Source organism: Mus musculus, chromosome 5 (assembly GCF_000001635.26).
Source record: "Mus musculus strain C57BL/6J chromosome 5, GRCm38.p6 C57BL/6J".
In the NCBI taxonomy this organism is placed as follows: Eukaryota; Metazoa; Chordata; class Mammalia; order Rodentia; family Muridae; genus Mus; species Mus musculus.
This window is the reverse complement of record NC_000071.6, coordinates 23,615,089-23,640,226: the sequence shown is the minus strand read 5'-3', so window position 1 is coordinate 23,640,226 and position 25,138 is coordinate 23,615,089. Positions and strand designations below refer to the sequence as shown.

At 42.0% G+C, this 25,138-nt stretch overlaps 1 protein-coding gene across 35 annotated transcripts in view; it reads left to right on the top strand.

The window, feature by feature from the left end:
* Srpk2 (serine/arginine-rich protein specific kinase 2) overlaps positions 1-25,138 on the top strand; it is a 181,287-nt gene that overhangs the window by 44,416 nt on the left and 111,733 nt on the right. For 12 of the 35 annotated variants that reach the window (NM_001359174.1, XM_006535660.4, XM_011249757.3 and 9 more), the window contains one exon: positions 23,837-23,900. The exons of 11 other annotated variants lie outside the window; for them this stretch is intronic. In NM_001359174.1, coding sequence (NP_001346103.1) covers positions 23,863-23,900 — 38 coding nt within the window. In that variant the 5' untranslated portion in view covers positions 23,837-23,862. Of the gene's footprint in view, positions 1-10,749; positions 10,896-19,300; positions 19,473-23,159; positions 23,271-23,655; positions 23,901-25,138 lie in introns of those variants that run through there. 12 more of the 35 variants (XM_030254317.1, XM_030254315.1, XM_011249756.2 and 9 more) reach the window with 5 other exon arrangements.

Below are 25,138 nucleotides of genomic sequence, written 5' to 3'. Positions count from 1 at the left end.
CTCAGAGTTTACTATGGAAAAGCAGCTTATGCTCTAAGATCAGTTTGCTTACTTTGTGGACGGGGAGATGGCAGAGCTGGTGAAGTGCTTGCTGTGCAAGAACAGACCCCAGGAAACCTGGTGCAGTGGCATGTGCCTCATCTTGAGGGGAAGGTGGAGATAGGAGCAGCCTGCGCTTGCTGGCCAGCCAGCCTAGCACAGCTGTGGAGTTGTGTTCAGTGAAAGATCCCGCCTCAAACAGGAAATGTGTGGACATTGATTTCTAGATGTACCTACACACTTACCCCCCCCCCACATATATCATACAGATTAATTTTAATTTGATTCATGCGTAAAGGTTTCTCTTTGTTGTATTTCATTTTTGAAGGATGCCTCTTGCTTGTGGCTTGAAGTGATTATTTTACAAATTTGTTTATAGTTTTCATTGTATTCTAGAATTTATTGGAATTGGACTAGATCAGTCTCAAGTAAATTTACTTTCTGAGAAATGGAATGTTGGGGTTTGCAAGTAGGTTGATGACAGCTTCCCTTAATGCAAGCATTACTGGAGGGTGGGGCCACGTAAATCAGCCCTGTGTGTCCTGGTCCAGAGCCCTCCGTTCGTTATTGTGGAGGATGCTTTGCTTCATCATTTTACTGTTGTGACTGTGTGAACCAGATATGTGACTGTGTGGACCAGATATGTGGCTGTGTGAACCAGATATGTGACTGTGTGGACCAGATATGTGGCTGTGTGGACCAGATATGTGGCTGTGTGGACCAGATATGTGGCTGTGTGGACCAGATATGTGGCTGTGTGGACCAGATATGTGGCTGTGTGGACCAGATATGTGGTTGTGTGGACCAGATATGTGGCTGTGTGGACCAGATATGTGACTGTGTGGACCAGATATGTGACTGTGTGGACCAGATATGTGACTGTGTGGACCAGATATGTGACTGTGTGGACCAGATATGACTGAACTTTGCTCTTCCACATCCAGAGAATTCTTCAGTGCACAGACTCATTATTTACACTGGCAGATATTATAAAATTTCCTTCATTGTGGGATAACCCTTGAGCAAACATGGGCTATACTTATAATTCCAGGAGTTGTTAGGAATGGTTGGAAAGGGGTCTGTATTGACTGCACATTTTCTGTGACCCATCACTGTCTGTTGAGAAACATTTAGGAACTGTCCCTCAAGTTCCTAACAAGTGTCACATGAAATCCAGGTTACACACAGCCTTTTCAAGGCTCGATAGAAAACATTAGCATGATGGGTGGTGTGGTGGACATGTAGCTCTTTTGTCCTGTGGTAGCTGGTCTGAGAGATGGACATGTAGCTCTTTCACCTTGCCCTTGGTGTCCCGGACCTTTGTTCGTTTCTTTGAGACAGGGTACCATGAAACATAGGCTGGCCTCAAACTCCCCATGGTTCAAGATTGGCATTGAACCCCCATCTCCTGCCTCTACCTCTCAAGTGCTAAATTCACAGGAATATAGCATGATTTTTTTGCTTTCTTAAAAATATATTGCTGGGCAATTTAATCCCAGCACTTGGGAGGCAGAGGCCAGCCTGGTCTACAGAGTGAGTTCCAGGACAGCCAGGGCTACACAGAGAAACCCTATCTTGGGGGGAAAAAATTATATATATATATATGTTAGTTAGTTGAAAGAGATGGGAACTTGGGCTTGCATGCCACTATATAGTATTAGACCCTTCTTGAACAAAAACCACTCACCCTCAACCTCTTAAGTTTTTTTCAGGCAGGGTCTCATTAGTCCTAGTCGGCCTTGAACAAGTCTAAGGATAGCCTTGAACTCTTGATCTTCCTGCTTTCACTTCCCATGTGCTGAAATTACAGGCACATGCCTCTTGGGTTCCACTTGCTAGTTTTACGACTGTGTGTGATTCCCACCTTCAACCAGGTGATAAACCCAGGAGAGCAGAGAAACAAAGCCCTCCATGTCCAAGGCCTGAAGTGAGCACTCCTACTGGAGGCACGGAGCAATTCTTTTCGAGACTAGGAAGGTCTTGGTTGAGTGGTCAGGTGAGGAACCTCTGTGGTATCAGAAGCAGCACGTGAAAGAACAAAACACCCTGAGCTCTGGCTCTGGCTCTGTGCTGAGCTGAACTGGGTGTGAAGCCTTGGTCCTTATCCCTTCAGGAAGGGGTTGCTGTCAGAAGGTGACCTAGGGTGGAGGCAATCCTTTTTGTTTGGAGGCCTGCACTGATCCACTGCAGTGGCGTAAAGTTAGCTTGGGGAGATAGGACAACTTCTTCCGGACAGGGTTCCAGCATGTTCTGAGCCAGGCTTCTTGAGAACTTTGTTATTTTGCTTTAGTTTACGTTAAGCAATGAGTACATTGAATTTTGTTTGTTTGTTTGTTTGTTTTTTCATTTTTCTTTTTCTTTTTTTGCTTTTTTGGTTTTCTGAGACAGAAAACCTGTATAGCCCTGGCTGTCCTGGAACTCACTTTGTAGACCAGGCTAGTCTCGAACTCAGAAATCCGCCTGCCTCTGCCTCCGGAGTGCTGTGATTAAAGGTGTGCGCCACCACGCCCGGCTTTTTTCATTTTTCAAAAAGCGTTTAGTTCACTCAGACTTCCTACTAAGAGCCAAGAGCATATGAGATTTTGGGCTGCTAATGGAAAGCCTAGGAGGGTTCCTGCTTCAGTGGTCCTGAACGAACTTGATACGTTGATAGATATCTTGTGGCTGCTTGTGGTTTCCTCTTCTCTCTAAGGTTGTACTTTGTGTCTGGTTTTTGCTCATCTCCCTAGCATTATGAATTCTCCCCCAGTCTTAGCTGTCAACTGCAGAGTTCCTTTTTCTAGTTGAAGTTGCCCTGTATTTTAGTGAGTTGGTTGGTTGTGTGGCTGTTTCCTGTTTCTTTATCCTCTTATTCTTACATCCTAGACCAATGTAGATAATCAGAAAATACGTGTCTAGTGTAAACGGAAATTACCCCCCAGCTCCCCATACCTGTGTTGAAGATTTTATAAGGCAAATTGACCAGTTGGAACTTCATGGTTGTATAGCTGGAATACTGCAGCTATGAAGCCAGAATTTTCCTTTCCTTTCCTTTCCTTTCCTTTCCTTTCCTTTCCTTTCCTTTCCTTTCCTTTCCTTTCCTTTCCTTTCCTATTCTTTTCTTTCTTTGTTAAGATTTATTTATTTTTATGAATACACTGTAGCTGTCTTTAGACACACCAGAAGAGGGCATCAGATCCCATTACAGATGGTTCTGAGCCACCATGTGGTTGCTAGGAATTGAACTCAGGACCTCTGGAAGAACAGTCAGTGCTCTTAACCACTGAGCCATTTCTCCAGGCCAATTTTAGTTTTCTTAAGTGCCTACCTTCAGTAGCTTTCCTCTCAACTATTAGGTATAGCCTTTAGAATACATTACCTTATCAGATCACCTGCATCTATCATCCCCAAAGCTAGTACTGTCTTTAGAGAACATTTCTAGAGCCACAGGAAAATGTTCTCCATTTGGCTGTGATCCACCTGCCTGATGGTCCTTTGGGAAATGCTTTGACGTATTTGTTTTAGTCTCTGACCATAAAGATTCATGCACCCACATCTTCAGTGAAATTTGTTATTCAAGATAACTTACCTAACTTTGTGTTCCCAGTCTGTGCACTCACACTTGGCTCAGACCAAACAGCCTTGTTTCCCTGTTGAAGTGAGAGCTAAGCTTTGAATCGACACCAGTAAATTCAATATCACTTTGGTGCAAGTATTTTAAAAAATAATGATACCTTGTATGTCTTACATAATAGGTAAAAATGAATTTTAAAAGGATTAAACTATCAGAAAAAAAGTTTTTGTGATTTTTAGGTTTAGCAAAGGGTTTTTAGTTATGGTATCATGAAACACACACCAGAATAATAGCAAACCACGGGGAGGGGGGGGGACCCAAGGGTTATGCAGTAACCCTGAAACAGGGACTTAGGTCTTTGCTGATAACTGTTGACTCCTTGGCCGGGCCCACAAGGCAACTAAAAGGCAGGATGAAGGCATGACATATCTGTCTTAATTTTGTTTGTCTATCTCTTCTGTGGGTCAGGTTTTTGCTTGACTCTTTCTCTTCATTTTCAACTTCATGGCCCAAGACACAAGTCCTTCTCCTAAGCTTGTAGTCACTGTGGATTCTGGGACACGCACAGCCTCTCCCCAGGGCACTCAACCAAGAGGGTGAATGGAGCCAGATCAGTCCTCTCAGGTGATAGCAGTGATTAGTATTAATAATTTATAGGCAGTGACCAAGGTGATCACCTAGACCAACATTTGCTTAATTATAAATACTTCTTGTCCTGTGTCTGAACTATCGGAGTAAGCCAAAGATGGGTTTGGTGACTGGACCCTTTTATGCATTTCTTTTCCCTGTGGCCATACTAAAAAAAAATCTCTGTCTTTGTTTGTCACCATTACTCTTTAATTTGTAAATTGGATGTGGCCAACCTTATGTGTTGGGGCTGCTGAGGCTTTTGCTGTAAAATTCTGTTTTCAAAACCAGCACTTGGGAGGCCGAGGGAGGAAGATTGCCCTGAGTTCCATTCTCAACCTTGGCTTCAAAAAAGGAAACGGGGCTAGTTAGTCTCTCGGGCATTGTGGGTCCTGGCAGCTCTGCTGGCGTGGCTGAGAGAGCAGAGCCAGGGCTCTTGCCCCTGCTGTGTCTGTTGGACCTTTGCAGTCTGATCTGATCGGATCTGATCTAAGGATGTGCTGTCTTGCAGCCTTCTGTCATCTGCATACAAAGGACACGGACTTAGTTATGTCACAGTAAGTACCCTTCCTAGACCATCTAGCCAGTGAAAGAGAGTCTTGCTAGCTCCTTGAGTATATAATAAAAAAATTAAGAAACCTTAAAAAAGATAAACTGGACTTCTCCCAAAGTCTTAAGTGCTTTTGAGGGATATTTGTGACATAAAAGAGAAGTCACAGCCTGGCAGAAAGAGAGAAAAGACTTTTTTATATTACGTAAACACATCTGAAACTCAGCAGCAAGAAAAGGCTTCTCGAGGAGCTGAAGAGACAGCGCAGGGCTTAGAGCACTGGCCGCTGGTCTAAGAGGACCCGGCTTCAGTTCCCAGCACACATGGCAACTCATAACCCTCACACAGACACACATGCACACAAAACATATAGAACAAGAGTAAAGGAGCCATTAGGAAGATGGAATGAATGCCGGGCGTGGTGGCGCACGCCTTTAATCCCAGCACTCGGGAGGCAGAGGCAGGTGGATTTCTGAGTTCGAGGCCAGCCTGGTCTACAGAGTGAGTTCCAGGACAGCCATGGCTACACAGAGAAACCCTGTCTCGAAACAAACAAACAGCTGGAATGAGGGCTGTTGAAGGTGGGGTTGGGGAGGGGGACAACATTTGAAATGTAAATGAATAATATAACTAATAAAGGAAGATGGAGCGAATAGCCTCTGGTGGAAGGGGAGCGTGCGGAGACAGTTTACGCTGTGCCTGTTACTGTGGAGGGGGTGGGCATGTAAGGATGTGGACCGGCTTCACATATGTTCTTAACCATGTAACCCCTACTGTTCATATAAGTACATAAAACCAAGTCCATACAGGAACTTGTATGCAGACTTTTAAAAAACAAAACAACAAAAAATCCCAAAAGTTGATTTCTTTAAAAACAAACAAACAAACAAAAGAAGTGAAAACTGTTTCAGTTTCTTTGACCAGGGAATGGCTAAATAGTGATACATCTAGATGCTGAATATTAACAGTAAAAAGAGATGAACTATCAATACAGGCAGGTAACATCTAAAGTGTATTATGTTAAGTGACAAGGGTGCCTCAAAAGCTCAAAAGCTTACAAACCAGTAAAAGTTTGTTATACTTTGTTGCTTTAGGAAATGTGACCACTGTTATTGCTAGAGAAGAGCAGTCTGGCTCCTACAGAGCACACGCACACACACACACACACACACTGAATGAAATTCTAAAGTTAGAGCCAGAGAATGATAAAAAAACATTGTGTTTGCTTTTCTGTTGACATATTACTTTGTGTCAGAGGTGCTCTCAGCTCAAAGCTGATTATGTTTGTTAAGTGTATTTTGAATGTGCTTGTTGAAAAGCGTGTGTGGATAAATTGTCCAAAATATCCTGGTGCTCTATAGATCCATTCTTCAGTAGGTGAAAATGTGTATATGCTGAATGGTAGCGTACTTGTTTATCAGTCCTTTCTTCTCGTGGGGTTAACTTGTCAGAGTGTTCATTAGAGACACTCAGAAAATCATGAACTCATTTACCAGCAGTGTATATGTCCTCTGTTCTGAATATTTAAGTTGGGATTTGATCATCTCTTTGGCTTCCTTGCTTGTGGAGTCTGTGTTTGATATCTGAAATGCTATATCCACTAGAAATAGCCTACAAGCCATACGTGTTAATTATAAATTTTGTTACTAACCAGAACACAAAACCTTTGCCATCCTAACTATTCTAAAATATATCCTTTGATGACATTAAGTTCATTAGAAAGTTTGTGACATGAATACGGTTTCTAGAAATTTTGCATAGTCTAAAAGAAATTCTATGACCACCAAATAATAGCTCTCTATTTTCCCCTCCAGTCTATGTCTTATGTCTTGTCTCATACTCAGTACTATCTGTCCTTTTGTTTGTGGCTTATTTTATTCATAATATTTTCATGGTTTATCTACATCGCAGCACGTGGCAGTCCTCATCCCATTTTGTGCCTTGAGCTGTACTGTGTCGTATGCCGTTCTTCTAAAGTCTTGGCGGTGGCAACAAGGGTATGTGGTAGAGGTGCGGTTTGTAGATCCCTTGGCAGCTTGTTGGGGTGTGGCAGTTTTGAGTGCTGTCTTGCACTGTGGGGCTGGATTGTGTGGTCTTCAGATAGCCTAGCATCCTCTAAAAGTAGTCCAGTGAGAAAGATGAACTGACAATCCATTCCCTGCTGAGAGGAGTTTAGATTTCTGAAATGGAGAGATTTCAGTTTCGTGGGTGGTATTAGCAGCATTGACTCTGAGAGTTGGATAGAGCTGGGGCTAAGTCTGCGTCTTAGCTTATTAACTGGGTGACTCTAGATGCCTACAGTTAACCTTACCTTTTAGCTTCTCCTATCTATAAAGGTGGAATGGTAGTTTTGTTTGTTTGTTTTATGGTGGTGGGAATCTAACCCATGGCTTTGTGCATGCTAGGCAAATATTCTGCCCCTTAACTACACCCCTAGCCTCATGTTTTAAGATGGTCTTCTTAGGCTGACCTTGGTCTGTTTGCTTTAGCCTCCTAGGTGTTCCTAGATGCTTGGATTCTAATGGTGTTGCTATGAAGAGATCTAGTGCTTGCCAGATTGAAAGATAACTGTTTTCACCGTAATGTGAAATGGGCGACTACTTTACACAATGAGATCTGAAATAATAAAAGCTTCAGTAGCAGATCTGATCACCTGGGAAAGACCCCAGACCCTTGGAGAGGAGCTGCTGGACTGTAGCAGTAGGGGCTTAAAGGAGCTCTCAGAATGAGCTCATGAGGGACGGACTCAGACTGCTGGGGCCACAGGTGGCTCAGAGAACACATCGGGGATGGAGTGTGGGGAGTGGAAATTACCTGTTGGTAGTTTTTGCAGCAAATCAGATAGGCACACGACTATTAGGAAGTCAGTGGTCTTTACCAATTGAGGCAAAAAAAGTCACAGGGAACAAATCAAGCCATCCCAGTGTAGGGCCACTGGTGTAGAAGCTGGCCCTCAGGCATACTTCAGAGGTCCCGAGAACATCCACACAGTGCCTGTGATGGAAGGCTTTGAGGTAGCCAAAAAAAAACTATTATGTCCTCTTTACATGCACCCCAATGTCAGTGTTTTTCTCCAGAATGACTTAGAGCTAAGACACGTAATCTTTCATCTCTCATGTATACATATATAGCTGTCTAAGCCTTGGTAGTGCAGTTTTGCCTGCATTTCAGAGACGGAAATAGCCTACCATGACAGCAGTGGAGTTAGAGGTGGCTGGATAGGCATTTGAGGATACATTACTTTCTCCTAGATACACATGTCCATTCTTCTCATTAAAATATTTTAAAATTTGAAGTTTTCCATGTAAATACATCAGCAAGCTTAATTATTGGAGTGCATATAATAATAGTATGCCTGGAATAAGGTTATTGCCAAACAAGACTAATTTCTCTTTATTTGTTACCTGGAGGCAGGATGTCAGTATGTATCCAAGACTTACCTTACTCATGATCACACAAGTGATCTTTCTTTCTTCTTTTCAGGGTATCATGTAGCCTAGGATTGCCTCATATGGCTATATGGCTGAACTTGATAGGTAGCTCAAGCTGGCCTTGGGTTCCTGATTCTCCTCCTCCTCCTCCTCCTCCTCCTCCTCCTCCTCCTCCTCCCTAGTGCTGGCATTCATGTGTGTGCCACTGTAGTCAAGTGCTTGTGCCTAGGATCTGTTCTCAGGTGGTTCAGGCTTGCTTTGAGCTATCAGTCTCTGAAGTGCTGTGCTTACAGACACACAGAACTTCCTAACCCCTTGTTGAGGCATCTCCATCTGCTTCTTTGTTATGGTCGTTGCTCTGTGGTCTGTGTTCTTCCTGTATAGCACTCAAATCCAACATCCTAAACATGTCTTCTTCCTCTTCCTGGCCTAGCAAGAGCAGATGTTCTGGTTCACAGATTAGGTTTTATACCATGACCTCAGCTCCTGGACTCCTTGAGAGTTTATGTCCTCCATAAACATGCCTATGTATTGCATAGCAGAAACCTGACACTTTGTGGGCTGCTTAATCAATATCTGTATTTTTACATTTTAAAAAGTTCATTGGTATACTCTGGTTTGTTTAAGAGCCTGCAGTGGATAGAATTAGAAGGAACAGCTTGAATTCAGATTTTAAAGTTTGTCTTTTTAAAAATGCCAAATGTATAAGCTCCACACGACTACCTTTTTTTTTTTTTTTTGGTGGCAGAACATTTAGTGTCAGGAAAATTTAGTTGTTCTTTTCCTTCAGGATAACACTTTCAGAATTCCAACAGAACATTGCCTTGACCTTGATTAAACTGTGAATTTTATTTGAAAGTGAAAATTGGCCTTTTGGAGATCTATTTATAATGGTGTGATGGCAGTCTTTTTGCCTAGTGTCCATTTGAAAGCTGTGCGGTAGAAGGGACATGTTCTAAATGGGACATGATGTGGTCTTAATATTTAAACATTGATTTTAATTTACACGGGTAATACCTGTAAAGAAAAAGCAAAGGGTTGAATATTGTTATAATAGTTTAGGATATATTCCTCTATAGCCTTTACCCTTTGTTTTACATATATATGTGATTGTGAAATGCATATTAATTAGAGATAGTGTCATTTTGCTTTTTGAAAGCTCCACATTTTGCTTTAGGAAGAGTTATGCTTTAGATATATTTATGGTATCTATTTCATTCCTTTTTAATGCTCATATTCTGAATATGAGTATAGACCACTTAGCAGTGGGTATCCATTGCTCGTTAGATACACCCCAGGTCCTCTAGATTTCTAAGCTTATATTGTGTGCAAGTGGATGTGCATGCTGTAGGGCGCAGAGGACAGTGCAGTGAGCAGTGGACAGTGCTGGCTCGCTCTGTTCGCGGTGGCGTCTTGGGGATTGACCTCAGATGGGCAGGTCATCAGGCTGTGTGACCAGTGCTTTTACCTGCCGAGCCTCTCACTGGCTGTGATTGAACATCTTTGTATGATTCTCCAGAGACAAATGATCTATGAATATTTCCCCTTCCCCGCTCAAGGTGGTAGGGAACAGATCTCGGGCTTTGTATCTGTTAAAGTGCTGTACTGCTGAACTACACTCCAGCAATGTGAATGTTCTTCTAGGGTAAATTTGGTAGAAGTGAAATTCCGAGAATATATATAGTAGGCCTAGTATATCTAGCATTCTTCATATTGGATTCAATAATGAGTAATGGTTGGCTTGATTGGCTAGTTATTTGTGCTTATAAAGTGAAGTGTTGTTGTTGTTGTTTTGTACTTATAATTCGTTAGGCAAATAGGGAGGACAAGAGTCTTCCACAGCTTAAAAGTTATCTCTGTGACTTTATAGGCATCACTATTCCCAAGCGGATGATTTAGTAGGTCCGTGAATCATTAGAATTTGTGATCCCACATAGCACTTAGCAGTGTTAACACGTAACATGATTAAGATTGACAGATGATTCAGGGAGAGAGGAGCCATTGCCTCCAGTGTGCACCCACTGATGACCTCACCAGGCTCCAGTAGATAGTCCCAATCTGTCAGGCATACACATAGCCCTGGTTACCATAGACGAGTTAGGGAATCTGAAAGTTATGAATCTGGGAAGGGGACTGGTAGGGAGGAGGGGGACATGATGGATGGGAGGGAGAGTAAATAGTGGTGAGAGGAGAGGAAAGGGGAGGGGAGAGGAAGTAAGAGGAGAGGAGAGAGGAGAGAGGAAGATAATAGGAGTGTATTGTCGACATTTACAAAATTGTCAATGACCTGTCTATCTGAGCCATATATGCCTAAAATGCTGTTTTTATGTGACTGGAACCCAACTTAATGCAAGGCTGAAGATGATGGCAGTGGGGAGTGCACGCACGCACACATGCACACATGCGTTGAGTCTTTTTAAGGCTATGTTGATTGGTGATTATTCAATGAGTAACTTAGCTGATATGGTGGTATATGTCTGTAGTCCTAGCATTTGGGGGGCTGAGGCAGGAAATTGTTGAGTTTCATGTCACTCATTAATTTGTTTCAGACTCCACAGACAAGAAGAAAACAAAGTAGACTGTTGGCTGAGGTATATGCGGTACTTAGTAATATCTTGTAGAACAGCAGAGTCCTGGGAGTTGTTTGTACAGTTGCTGCTGAGGAAGAGTTTATAGAAGACCACTGACACGTGAGGTGAGAACTTAGGATTTATAAAGGAGAGGGGTGCTAATTGGTGAAATTCCTGAGGGGGTTCTGTGTGAGTGTGCTGACTCAAAATGAATCTTGGTAAATTGACAGGCTCTATAAATAGCTCTATAAAATTTAATATTCTTCAAACATGACATACAATGTAAAAAACTTTGCATTGAATCTTTTCATTTGTGGAATCTTTTAGGAATGACTTTGTGGCTTCTTACATTTGTGATTAGTTGCATTTCTGCCTTGTGAGACTCCAGTAAAGACCCTACTTTACCAGTATCCCTGGCTTCACCTTCCTCCCCTCCCTCCCCTCCACCCACTCCCTCCCTCCCTCCCCTTCTCTCTGTCTCTGTCTCTCCTCTTCCCCTCTCTCTTCTTCCCCTCCCTCTCTTCTTCCTCTCTCTGTCTCTCTCTCTCTCTCTTGTCTCATGTTAGCCCAGGCTGGTTTTGATTCCTAGGCTGCCTCCATAGCTCCACCACTCTACTTTTGTCTTGCTGAGTTTCTTTTGGGCACGCATCCTTCTGAGCTACATCCCTAGCTCTGTTTTGTTAACTCTTGATTGCCCACAGATTGACTGGCCACTCTTTTGTTATTTCCTTCCAGCCATCTCTTAACCTGCCTCACCAGGTGGAGGCCTTCCTTCTCCCTCTCCTCAGTCAGAGCCATTCTTGCCCTGTTAGCTGTGTATCTAGGTCTCTGGAGTTGCATCGATGGGTTTTTATTCTCTTAACTGTACATATTTGCTCTGGAATTTCCTGTTGTTTCAATCGAGACAATTTTAAAATGACTTGTTATCATTTAAAACTATGCTTTAGTAGTTTTTAAAAAAAGCTATTTCTAGTGTTGTACAACCATTATATTATATAACTTGAGAATATTTTTATCCCTCAAAAATAAACCTTCATATTTTAGCAGAAGCTCCTTTGTAATGCAAAGATCACATTAACACTTTGTCTAGATAAATGTTTGTGCTTGGGACAGTGCTTTCAAGGTTATGTGGTAGCATGATATAATGCCCTTTCTGTTCTCTCTGTGTATATGACTTTATACATATATGTACATATATGTTACATTTATAACAATCCTTCATCAGTTGATATAGGTGCCCTTTCTTCCCTCTACTGTGTAGCTTGGTCTCTCAAAGCTGAGGCTGGCCTGGAACTCACTGATTGAAGATGACCTTGAACTTGGGATTCTTTCTACCTTTCAAGTGCTGGGAGTATAAGTGTTTGCCACCTAACATTTTTTAAAGAATTGCATTGATTTACTTATTGTATGTGTGTGCATGTGTGCGTGTGCATGCCTTAGTGCTGTGTGGAGGTCAGAGTCAGTTCTCTCAATGGTATGAGCTCCAGGGATCAAACTCAGGCTTGGCTGAAATCACCTTGATGACCTCACCTATGGTATTCATTCATTCATTCATTCATTCATTCATTCATTCATTCATTCATTCATTCATTCAAGACAAAGTCTCTAGCCCTGCTGGCTCTCCTGGAATCCAACTATGTAGACTAGGCTGGTCTAGATTCACCCACCTCTGCCTCCTGAGTGTTGGCATTAAAGGCATGCAGAAGTACCCCCTGGCAAAAGTGGAGTTTGTAAAGTACAACTGAGATACTGTGGGCACTATAAGCTACATTTGTCCCCTTTCCTAAGAGGGTAGTAATAGTGAGAAGCAGGGAGAGAGTTTCTTAGGACGCATTTCTTTAGGGCCGAAGAGAGGAAGAATTGGAGCAGGCCATGGACATAACTGAGAGCAGTCATCATCTTGGCATGGTCACTCACTCATGGTCTCAGCTCTCAGTCCTGTGGCGTGCTCCCAAGATGGTCTGTGTTGCTGCCACAGTAATGTAGTTTTCCTGGCTCGTAGTGATGGATAATACTCAATTGAGAAATAGTCTGTCTTTCTAGGCTTTTTTTCTGGGAATGCAAGGCAACTGCAGGTTCAGTAAGATGACTGATGTTGTGGCTTTAGTCACAAGGAAAGAATGCGAAAGGACAAGCGGAAGCATGGAATTCCAGCTCTCAGTTACTCTGTGGCTCCAAGTGAGGCCTGAACACACTGGGGCAGAATCAGTTAGTCCCCCAGTGCCTCTGCCTCAAAGGGTCTGTCTGAGAAGAGGCACCCAGTCCACACTTGGGAGAGAGTGTGATGTCTGTCTCTTTCCAAGAGGTTCTTAAGCCTAATCCTTATATTTATTTAGGTTTTAGTTAAAACATTTTAAACATTCATTGTGTGTAAATGTGAGCATGTTATGAGTGCAGGCGTGATGGCGCGTGTGTGGAAGTTAGGAGTCAGCTCTCTTCTGCTGTCCTGCAGGAGGTGGTGCCTGACAGAGTCACCTCTCACCACTGCGTGCAGCTGTTTTCAGCCCATTTTTTGATGTAAGCTAGGAACTTACCTTCATTTTTTTTGACATGTGGCTGTCCACTTGTTTAACACCTTTTATTAAAAAAGACTTTTCCCATTGAATAATCTTGGCGCACTCTTAGTTTCCTCACTATACTTTGTATTACCTTGGTTTCTTTTTACTTTTGTTAAAGATCGTTTCTGTTAGTCATTGTCCTTTGTGTTTTCACATGAAATTAAGGATTGGCCTGTTTATTTGTGTTAAAAAAGGTAACTTGAACTTTGGTAGGAATTACATTGAATAAATGGGAGTAGTGGTCCTGCCTTTAGTGTTTTTTTTCAGCATTGAAATTGTGTGTGTGCTTGTGTGTGCATGAGTGTGGGGGAGGGTATGGGGGGCTTTTGGGATAACATTTGAAATGTAAATGAAGAAAATACCTAATTAAAAAAAAAAAGAGTTCAAGGCAAGCCTTGACGAAGTGGGGAGTTGGAGGTGAGCCTGGGCTATTGAGCTACATGGGACCATCTAAAAGAATAAAAAAAGAAACTCAAAAAAGCAGTCTCTGTTGTGCAGTTGTGGGGAGGATTCAGTGAGCTCATGGAAAGGGCTGTCTTTGCGTTGTGACTGTGTGTGCCACCCACCCAGGGCCCTGTGGTTGGAAAAATTAGTGTTGGGTTCCTTCCTAAAATATGAGAGTTAATGGCACTCAGTGGTTTTGAGCATTTAATTAATTTTTTTCTCCCTGTTCTCTTAAGCAAGTCTCCCCCCTACCCCACAGACCCCAGTTTTGAGATATTATATAGCTCTGGCTGGCCTAGAACTTGCCTGTGCAGTGTGGCCCCTAATTCATAGTGGTCTTCTTGCCTCTGCATCCTGAAGGCTGGGATTAAAGACAGCTCATTTTGATAGGGTTTGTTTTATTACAAGTGTATATAAGTAAATACCTTTCTGCTGCCATCTGTCTGAGTAATGTTTGAGATAATGAGTGGGTTTGGCTTAATAAGGCTGTTGTTGGGAGTGGATGATAATTGCTTCAGTGAGTTTTGTCCCTTCTCACTGCCCCCCTTATTTATTTATTTATTTATTTTTGGGGGGGCTCTTGAGCTTGGCTCTATAGTCCCATTGCTGTAGCCTTGGACCACTGAGGTAAATTAATAGCCTCATAGTTCTTTATATGCAAAAATTATAGATGATAAGATGTAGTATATGTCTTTGTAGTCACTGTATTAGATATTAATCTTAGTTGTTTAACATCTATTACAGAAAGAACTTCATTAAAATAATTAATTCTTCTGAGTATTTCTAAAACTGTATATCATGTCAAAAATATACAAATAATAAATTTTGTGTGAGTAGTGCAGAGAATGTGTTAAACTTAGTCTGCGCTTGGACAGTCTTTGCTGCCACCCTGACTGTAAGAGATCCCAGTTACCAGAGCACTTGTGTCTTATCCAGCAGAGCTGGGCCAGAATGTCTTTGCCCAGGTGAGAGATAGAGGCAGGATTAACTATTCATGACTGGCTGTGGTGTGAAACCTGTAGCTCTTTTCAAGGATTAGATTCCTTCCACCTCATTGCTAACAGAGAGCAGAGGCAGTGAAGCCCAGTGCAGCCAGCGTTCATCTTTCCATCTCTGTTCTTATGCACTGGTGTGAGTGCTAACCGATGAAAGGCAAGGGTCACTTTACCTGTGCAGCATTTAGGCTTAGTGAGAGCACCTGGGTTGGCTGAGCTGGCCAGGGTCATTTTCCCCTGTGGCTTGCTTCTTACAACCACATCTCTCTTGGGGGTATGAAAAGTTAGAGGTTAGCATTTGATGTGGTGGGACTCACTTTTCAAAAACCAGCAGGAAAATCTTTAATGCCAGCAATTTTCCTTATACATTATAAGACTGAGCATGGCTGGTGCACTCTGCAATCTCCATACTTGGCCTCACACTGACTCAAGGGTAGCCTGGACTACATACTCTGTAATCTCCATACTTGGCTATACACCGATTGAAGGCTCCCCTGGTCTACATAAACTGCCTTCAGCAACAAAGACATGTCAGAAGGAAAAAGCTTTTCACTGATAAATGATGAGTGCCACAGCAGCCGCTTTGGAAATGTTTTATCAGAACTGCTGAGGATCCGGGCACCGAGGCGGTTTGTTGGCTTAAAGTGCTCCTATGCTAGCCTGCTGACTCGGGCTCCGTGCTTGAAACTCCCAGTAGAAGTGATTGCAGCCACACGCCTGAATCTCCCCCTTGACGACGATGAGGAAGCTGCCGATGCCTGTACAGTAGTCAGTGGTCAGCAAGATAGCTTATCTGGTAAAGGTGCTCACTCTTCACTCAGACCGAGGACCTGAGTTTGTTAATCTGTGGGTCCTACATTGTAGAAGGAGAGCCAACTTCTGCATGTGGTCCTGTGATTTCCATAGGCACACCCTGGCATTCACACCACCAAACACAAACACAATCAACAAAAGAAACCTATCAAGAGCGGAGACTACTCCCTCCTGCCCCTGTCCCCATTGTCCCTCATTTCTGTTCCATGTAGGTTTAGAGTAAACGAGTAATACAACCCCATGTGACCAGAATTGTGAATATGTAGATGTGGAGACCAGATGTGTCCTTAATCACTTCTGTACTTCTCTACCTTGTTGGTTTTGTATTTTATTTTATTTTATTTTATTTTATTTTATTTTATTTTATTTTATTTTTAAATTGGCAGGGTGGTGGGTGATGATACAATTTCACACTGCACAAATTTTAGGTTACAACTGGAAAATAAAGTTTCTTGCCATACATTTATATACTAAATGAAACCTGGTTTGTTGTATAACAACACTATTGGATGTCTTTTAGATGATAATGAAATTGTGATGAAGAGCATTTGACACCTTACATAAGGAGGCATTGTGTCTGGTGTTTAGTGTGTGGTGAGTGCTTACATTCATGGTGCTTTACCTGCTATTGTTGATTGTTGAAACTTTTTCACCTCTGTCTCCTCATTTCTCAGTGGTTTTGCTTGGGATTCGAGCTCAGTATCAGCATTTTCTGTCAGTTTATGAATGTGCTATCATTTGTAGATTATTTCTGCATTGTTTTGGGTTTGCATTGTATTGAGTTGAAGTACCAGGCCCTCAGGGGGAGTCTGTCAGTGACTTGTTTGGAGAGTGTGGATGGAGGTCAGTTGGAACTAAGGAACTAAGGACAGCTGTTTCTCTGCTTAGTTCATCAGTTATTCTCTTTGTATCTGGCAAACTTTGCCTTAAGTTTTGTTTTTGTTTTTTTTTCTCTTCTTGTATTATCAAGACAGAAATGATGAGCCCTGAAATAGTATTGCTCCACGCCCCCATCCCTTTAAGGTTTTGGCCTCTGAAGGTGCTGGCCAGTTAACCGGGCTTCAGCTTTCTCATAGTGTAGAGGGCTGGCTGTACTTAGCACCTTTGTGAAGAATCTCTTATATGGCTCCTTAAATGTCCAGTAAGGGCCTTAAAAGGTTAGCATCACAGTGAGCATGGCAACCAGACCAGCAAAGATGCTGCAGGCCTTGTCCTTGTTTTTGTTTTTTTGTTTTTGTTTTTGTTTTTTCAAGACAGGGTTTCTCTGTGTAGCCCTGGCTGTCCTGGAACTCACTCTGTAGACCAGGCTGGCCTTGAACTCAGAAATCTGCCTGCCTCTGCCTCCCAAGTGCTGGGATTAAAGGCATGTGCTACCACGCCTGGCAGCCCTGTCCATTTTAGTGGGAGTCCTTCAGAGACTCCTAGGCCTAAGTTGACTATGCTGAAAGAGTAGATCATCACCATAGTCTGTGAACGTGTGAAACAGAGGCAGTTGTGTGATTCTAGAAATGGACTTGGAATAGAGGAGATACTAAAAGCCCATGGTTGGAGCTGTGTGTGTGAATGGGGGAGTGTGTGTGTGGTGCTGCCTCTGAGCACCTGATAACAGGAGCTAACAACCTTCAGAGCCACTCTGCCTTATGAAGCAGAGTCATGGGTGGACTATGAGATCTACCCATATGTAGCCTCTTAGCCTCTAAATATATTTTTAAAAATTTTAAACATTTAAAAATTCTTGGAGAGGGGGAATAATTCTTTCACAGTTCTTTCAGGCCTGTGTGTCAGAGGAAACCTTTTAGGAGTTTGGTTCTCTTACTCATCCCAGGATTGAGTTGAGGTCTTCAGGCTTGTGTGGTAAGCAGTTTTATACCCGCTGAGTCAGCTTGCAGGTTTAGACTAGATACATCCTTACTACCCTATCAGCTAAGGTAACTTCAGCACAACATGGTTGGGTTTTGTTCCCTTAAATGGCTCCACACAAATATAAGGCAGCAATTAATTTTTTTGTGATTTATTGCATTGATGTTTTGCCTGCACATGTGCATTTATTCTCTGGACCTGGAGTTAAAAACAGTTGTGAGCTGTCATGTGGGTACTGGGACTTGAACCTGGGCCCTCTAGAAGAACAGCCAGAGCTTTTAACCTCTGAGCCAACCCTCTAGCACTTGCAATTAATTTTAAAAAATAGTTCTTATGGGGCTGGAGATGGCTCAGCAGTTAAGATAACTGCTTTCCCAGAGGTTCTGGACTCAATTCCCAGCACCCTTATGGCAGCTAACAGCAGTGTGAGACATCAGTTCCAGGGATCCTATTTCCTCTTCTAGCTTGTGTAGGTGCCAGGCATGAGCGTGGCATATAGATAGACAGGCAAAACTCCCTTATACATAAAATAACAACATACCTCAAGTAAAGTCAGGTTTACAGGTGGGTATGTAAAGCGTTTGTCAAGTAAAAGGAAGTTTTTGTTAGAATCTCAGAAGCACTATATTCCTAATTTACTGCGTCACATAAGTCAAGGGCCTCATGATAGGTTTGTAATGAGATTGACAGAGGTGTCCCATGTTTACTGAGCCCATTTCTTCTGCTGTCATTGCTATTAGGAGTCATCTTCCTTTGTTTGCTTGTTTGTTTTTTGTTTGTTTGTTTTGTTCTGTTTCTGGTCACAGTTCTTCACTCTGTACTCAGTTCTGAGTGTAGCAGGAGTTTTGAACTCTGTATGTTATGATTTAGAAATACTAGATACAGAAGGCCACTAACTAAAGGGTTAAATCTTTACAAGCAATCTCAATAACTTTTGTGGTGTGAGTCAAAGTGGTACCTAACAGTAGGTATGAAGAGGAAAGCCTGTGGCTGGTGAAGTACTGCAGGGTGAATGTAGGGGTTGAGGTTGTAGCTAAGTTGGTAGCATGCTTGCTAGATAATCTACCCTGGCCTCCATCCCAGCACTACATAAATGTGTGCTGTCACACGCCTGCAGTCCCGTAGGACTTATGGAGTCTTATGAAGAGTTCAAGACCAGTCCTCTAGGCACTCTATCACTGTTCTTCTTAATATTCTCTCTCTCTCTCTCTCTGTCTCTCTCTCTCTCTCTCTGTCTCTCTCTCTCTCCCTCCCTCCCTCCCTCCCTCCCTCCCTCCCTCCCTCTCTCCCTCCCTCTCTCCCTCTCCCCCCTACCCCCCATCCCCGTGTTGCATGTTGTGTTAGGATGGGATGCATGGGATGTCAGGGACAATTTTGTGAAACTCTCTTACTGTACTGTTCTCTAAGTTCCAGAGACTCCAGCTTAGATTCTCAGGCTTGCTCAGCAAGCACAGTTACCTACTAAGGCAGGTGACTGCCGGTGTGGGTTATTGATTTAGTATGTAAGGTAATATATACACGAGAAGGATGAGAAGAATATGGTATCACAGACCACCTTATTTTAATTAATCAATAAAGCTAATTAGCAGTGATAAGATTTCACCTTTTTAATACAAGGTCTGATGTAAATCTACATTTTAAAAGCTGATTTAAGAGAAGGCTGAGGAGCTGAAGAAATAGCCAAGTGGTCGAGACCACCTACTGCTCTTGCAGAGAACCTGAGTTCAGTTGTTAGCCCCATGTTAGTTAGTCAGCTCCTACCTGCCAAGGCGTTTTTACACCTCTGCCTCTCTTGGACACCAGCACTTAAGTTCACATGTGTACACGTGTATAAATACCCCCATCCCTGCTTTTTTCTAGAAATGAAGACTACATGGTGAATTTTGGTTGCTTGACTCTGGGAAATGCTTGTGAGGAATGCGATTACCTTGAAGCGCTCTTCCCTTTTAGATTTTCTCATTATAACCGGATGTGGTTTAGCTGCGTGTGCACCATGCGCTGACTAGACAAGCCTAAGAGGATTATAAAAGTGGTCAGTAAGTCTTTATCACTGGCTCTGCACGAATTTAAGGGCAATATCAGGTCCTTGTCCTTAAGATAACTTTAGTTTCATGGAATGTCAAATGGAAAATTATACATTTTAGTAATTGTATACAAGTGTATGCAATATATAGAGACACAAAAGAGATTAATTTAATTCTCTCTTAGAAGATAAATTTGGGAGGAGTTTGTGGCCCAGATTGAAAAAGTTAGTTTGTGGGGCTGGGTGTGGGGATATACACCTTTAATTCCAGCACTCACTCCGTAGGGCAATCTTTGAGTTTGAGGCCAGCCTGGTCTATATAAAGCTGGTTTCAGGACAGGGTACACGAACGCATGGACGAACGCACGCATGCATGCACAACCCCCCACCCCCACACTGTTTTGGAAAAAAAGAGAGAGAAAAGCAGTCAAGCAACAGGTTAGTGGGTTATGTAGGGAAGAGATGAGTTATCCTGTGATGTCCAAAGGAAAGAAAATAGTAAGGAAGAAGGTCTGTGAGGAAGCAGGCCAGCAGAGCTTAGTGCTTCCAGAGGATAGGATGTCTAAAAGGGAGAGTGTGCCAATTAGTCCCAAATGAGACACTGGGAGACATTTGGGAGTCCTCAAAAATTGGTGGCCTGGAAGATCGGCTGTCCTGTTACTCCCAGAGTTAGATTGTAAAGGGCCTGTGGTGTGAGATGGAGGTTGATGGCAGACTCTAGGCCTAAGATAAAGTGTAGATGTGGGGTCAAATAGTTGCTGAGCTCAGTTTTAGATATTGTGCACATTTGGTGACTATTTAGTGGAAACTATCAGGGGAGATGGGAGAATGTCTGGATTTGGGTTGCATGTGATACTATCAGACTGACAGTTTGTCTATGGTTATTAATAGTGTCTCTGTAGGGTATAGACATGTTTGAGTGGTGAAGGTTCTGTAGGTATCACCAATATGTAAGAATTATGGGGGAAATGATAATCCTATGAAAGATTTAGAGTTGCAGAGAATTAAATACATAAAAGCAGTTAAAGAATAAACAATATCTGACCCCACTGCTTTAGAGAATGAACAAGACAGTAAAACTTACATCCTCCTATAATTTTGTATAGAAACTAAAATAAGTACTTATTTTCTCTGTGACGCAAAGAAGCATAGTTTATGGTGTGAGTAGAAACTGAATTATGGGGCCATGCCAAAGGCCGAATTAAAGGCTCAAGAGATGTAAGGAGCAGATTGTAATGCCATTGAGCATTGTGAGTGCAGCGGTGTGGTAGACAGAGAACGGGATGTAGACAAAAACCTGAAGGAAAACTACCCGGGGAATGGACTTGGTTTTTAAAGTTTTTACGATTATATTTTCATTTGTCCTTTTGTATTTATGGTGTTCTGAGTCTGCCATGGTTTGTATTTGGAAGTTAGAGAGGAAGTTCCAGGAATTTGTTCTCTCCTTCCTCTATGTGGGCCCTGAGGATTGACCTCAGGTAGTCAGCTTTCAAGGCAGGTGCCTTTATCAGCCATCCAACCAGCCTTCAGGTTGATGAACTTTAAAAACAAAAACTGTTGGTATAGAAATACAAATGGAGCCTGGTGGTTGGAGGGATAGGTATCTGCAGGGCTGTAAGGCCAAGTGGTGATGAAGGTAGGACTTCGTGAGTTGTGGGAATGGAGTGGGGCATGGTTGTAAAGGTGATGGATGGTAAAAGCAGATTGGAGTTTTAAACCATTTTATAGATGAAATTAAATTTACAAAGACTCATGAGGAACACTGTTGTGAAGTAGGCCAGAAAAGCCGGTAAAGATTGACAGACAGATGGCCGTCGGTGTGGAGAGCATCCTGTTACTCAGAAGGCTGAGAGTAAAAGGAGCTGCTTCAGTGCAGGGCAGGTGCAAGGTTTCCCATGCTCATTTTATGTGTGAGTGCACTGCCTTCAGACACCAGAAGAGGGCGTCGGATCCCACTACAGATGCTTGGGAGACACCATGTGGGTGCTGGGAATTGAACTCAGGACGTCTGCTGCAAGAGCAGTCGGTGCTCTTAACCACTGAGCCATCTCTCCAGCCCCACTGGAGGTTTGTTTTTTGAATTACCCCCCTCCTACATCCCCAACAGATTTCTCTGTGTAACGGCCCTGGACACTTGCCCTGTAGACCAGGCTGTCCTTGAACCCACAGAGATCTACCTGCCTCTGCCTCCTAAGTGCTGGGATTAATGGCGGCCGTCACAGTGCTTGGCTGATTCTGGAATTCTTAAAAGGTAACCAGGCCTAGCAATGGAAACACATTAGGGTAAGTAGGTAGTGTCATAGATGGGAAGGTGTGTAGGCCTCACCAACAGTGATTATAAAATCCATCCTGAATGGCTCACTGTTTCTGGAACTAAACAGATGTGATGAATTGGAGAGAATATGAAAGGAATATTGGAAACTCTTCCAGCATCACTATAACGTTATGTGGCTCCACAGCCTTAACATGCTGTTTACCTTAAAGTTTTTTATATAGACATACTAAAGTAAGAACTTAGAAAAATCTTTTTTGCAATAAAATGGTGGTTCAAGTACAATTTCATTCTGAAACATCTAGTCAAAAAAATGTAGGGAACTTGAGATACATAGTAGTTAACTTCTAAATACCATAACATCCTAGTTAAAAATACACATTGAAGTTGATAATGAAAGGGAGAAGAAAGCGGGTTTAAACTTACGGAAACACCAAGAAGGTGGGCAGGCCCATGCCTCCTTAACTCCTTCAGCGAGCGTGTATTGAGGAGAGCTGTGTTGTAGCCAGTGGGGAACAGGCAAGGAGGGTCACCACATGCCATGTGAGGGTCTGCTGGGCTTTGTGTGGACGACTTAATTAAATTCTCCACAAGTAGAAATACTTATCCTCATTTTCTAGGCGAGGAAATAGAGGCTTTAGAGAGTATAGGCAGTTTCCTGAAGGTCTCATGGTTTTTGAAAATGAAGAAGTGTTTCTAAGTCCCATGTGGAGACAGTTCTCTTTTGAAATGAGGGGAGACTTTACTGAACAGTTTAAATTCACTGTAGCCCCTTGTGTTGGGCTCTGTAATTTACCTCAGAATTCTCAAGGTAAGTTTTATTATTATAGCAGTTTGGCTAATTTTATTATATCTATGGGATGAGGATATATGCTTAAATTAGGAGAATCCCTTAACACTGGGAAAGTATTTTCCTACTTTTATTTTTTAATTTTTCCTTATATTTTTCATATTTTAATTTTATTAATGTAGTCAGCATTTTAAAACATTGTTTTATTTCTAGGAAATACACACTTATGTGTGCATGCTTATCCTCTCCCACTTTATTGAGGTCTGCTTTGAAATTCTGAGACCTTATAGCTTTTCAATGATTACAGTTTTAATTTTAGTATGTGGACTTTTTATTATAAACAGATACTGTAATTAAAGAAATATAGTTAGAATACTTTTTAGGACTAGACAAAACAGCGTTTCCCACGAAGTAAGAACCCGGGGCTTTACTCAGCAGAGATTGCCAGCCCTGGCTGAGTTGCTGGTGTGGTTAAAGGCAGTTTGCTCTATTTCCCGTGGCTTTGCCTTGGCTGCGCTCTTCTAACTCTTCCCTGTAAGGTCTTCTCTTACCCAGCTTGGTTCCAGCAACCATCTTTTAATTAAATTGAAGTTGCAGTTACATTTCTGATGTAGGTGGCGTTGCCAGTCCTTCCTGAAAGGACAAGAATATCTCTCGTCTCTGCTCGGTGCCTGGGCACTGCTTGTTCACTGTGTGCTGTGAAGGAGGAGGGGAGGCTAAGATGTAGAGAAGTCTCTTCCTGAAGGTGTTAGGGACGGGATGCTAAATTTCATTAAAAACAATCAGGAAATTATAACATTTTGATCATTGAATTGGGGTTTTGGTTTAATATTTCATTCTTAAGTGACAGAAATGATTCACTGAGCCATATTTTTTAGGACAAATCAAATAGAAGCAGCCAGGGGTTGCATATCTGTTCATTGAGAATGAAACATTTTAATTTAGGCTTCTCAAATTATTTAGTATATTGAGTTTAGATGTTAGCATTTCGTGTTTGTGTTGTAGCTTGTTCAATTTGAAACCCTTTAATAAAACCCGGGGAGTTCTACCTTAAAAAAAAAGGACACCCCTCTGCTTAAAAGAAGTGGTACTTCCTGCTTTCATAAACAGTCATGTGCATAGTTTAGCAAGGCCTGGTGCCTCGGAGCCGTTTCCCTTTATAGCACCATTGAATCCGAGTCCTAAGAGAAGTGCTGTGAATCTTGTGGCCTCATTCTGAACAAAAGGGATTAGGGAAGAAAAATCTCTTGATATAAGGCTTGTAAGCAAGGGCGGGCAATCTTGGTTGTGAATATTTTCTGATTTTTCCAGAAATCAAGCAGAAGACTGAGCTGCTGATGTCAGTTAACTCTGAGAAGTCGTCCTCTTCAGAAAGGTACAGCTACAGCTCTTGCATGAACAATTAATGGTGTAGCATTGCTAAGGAACAAACAGGACTTATCTTTTTCCTTGTCAAGTTTGCTATGTAACGTATTGTACTGCATGCTAGCGTTGTGCTGTATTGAAGATGTGTATTTGGGCAAGCTGTTCTGCTTTGCGAAGGGAAATTGATTTTTTTAGAAAAACACTCAGTCTAATCAGTTGCAGCATGCGCACATAACACAGCAGACCTCTGGCTCAAGTGAGGCAGTGCTGAAAGCTTAAAAAATAATTTAACCAAAAAAAAAAATCTTGCTTTTTAAAAGACTTACTATGAGATTTTTGTTCTTGTATTTTGAGGTTGCTGGTATGTAGAATTTCCAAGGTTATTTGTAAATATCTAGCTTAAACATAGTTGATCTTTTTCCTGTAATAAGTATATATATATATTTTTAATGAACAAAGGGAGTGCCATTTGTACATAGCTTAGGAATTGCAAACCCACAGATTAGTCACATTCTGAAAAAGAGATATGATGTTTCTTCAAGTCTCTGCTAGGCAGTGGAACAGTCACTGCGTGCAGTAATGGTTCATGCCTGCAGGTAAGGACAAAATGACTCACAAGTATTTTTAAAGCAATTATTTTATCTGTCATTCATATGATTACACCTGTAAGGAGATGGTTCATGAAAATTACTGTTTTGCCTCATAAGCAAAATTAAGATATTTTTATCTGCTGTAAAAAATGAGACTCAAAGTTCCCTGTTTTGATTCTGTGTTCACTTGTGCTTGTTGATTGTGAGTAAGCAATGTTTGCCATTGAGGTTCTTAGGCAGGCAGTGATGCTCACCTTCCTTTTGTTTATCTCAGTAACTTATACTTCATGTTGACAACTGTATTTAAGCCATGTTGATTTATCTTTTTCTAATTTTTAGGGCATGTTGTTCATAGACTGAAAATTTAGGAAAATAATGTGGAAAATTACTTGGTGGTAAAGAAATGATAACAGGAGAAATATTGTTAAAACCAAACCAGAAACTAGCTGATCCTCCATGACAAACTGAGTGCTAGTTTCAGGAGGCTGCTCTGAGGGCAGAGAGGTTTTACTGACTTTTAGCATCATTAGGTGTAAAGCCTGTGGTTACAACTTTGGTTACAAATGAAGATGTAGCTACATTCTGTAGAGATAAAAAATCAAAAGTAAGAAGTTTTGTGCTTATTTTTCTTGACCCTTGTAACTTCTGGTTTGTGGCT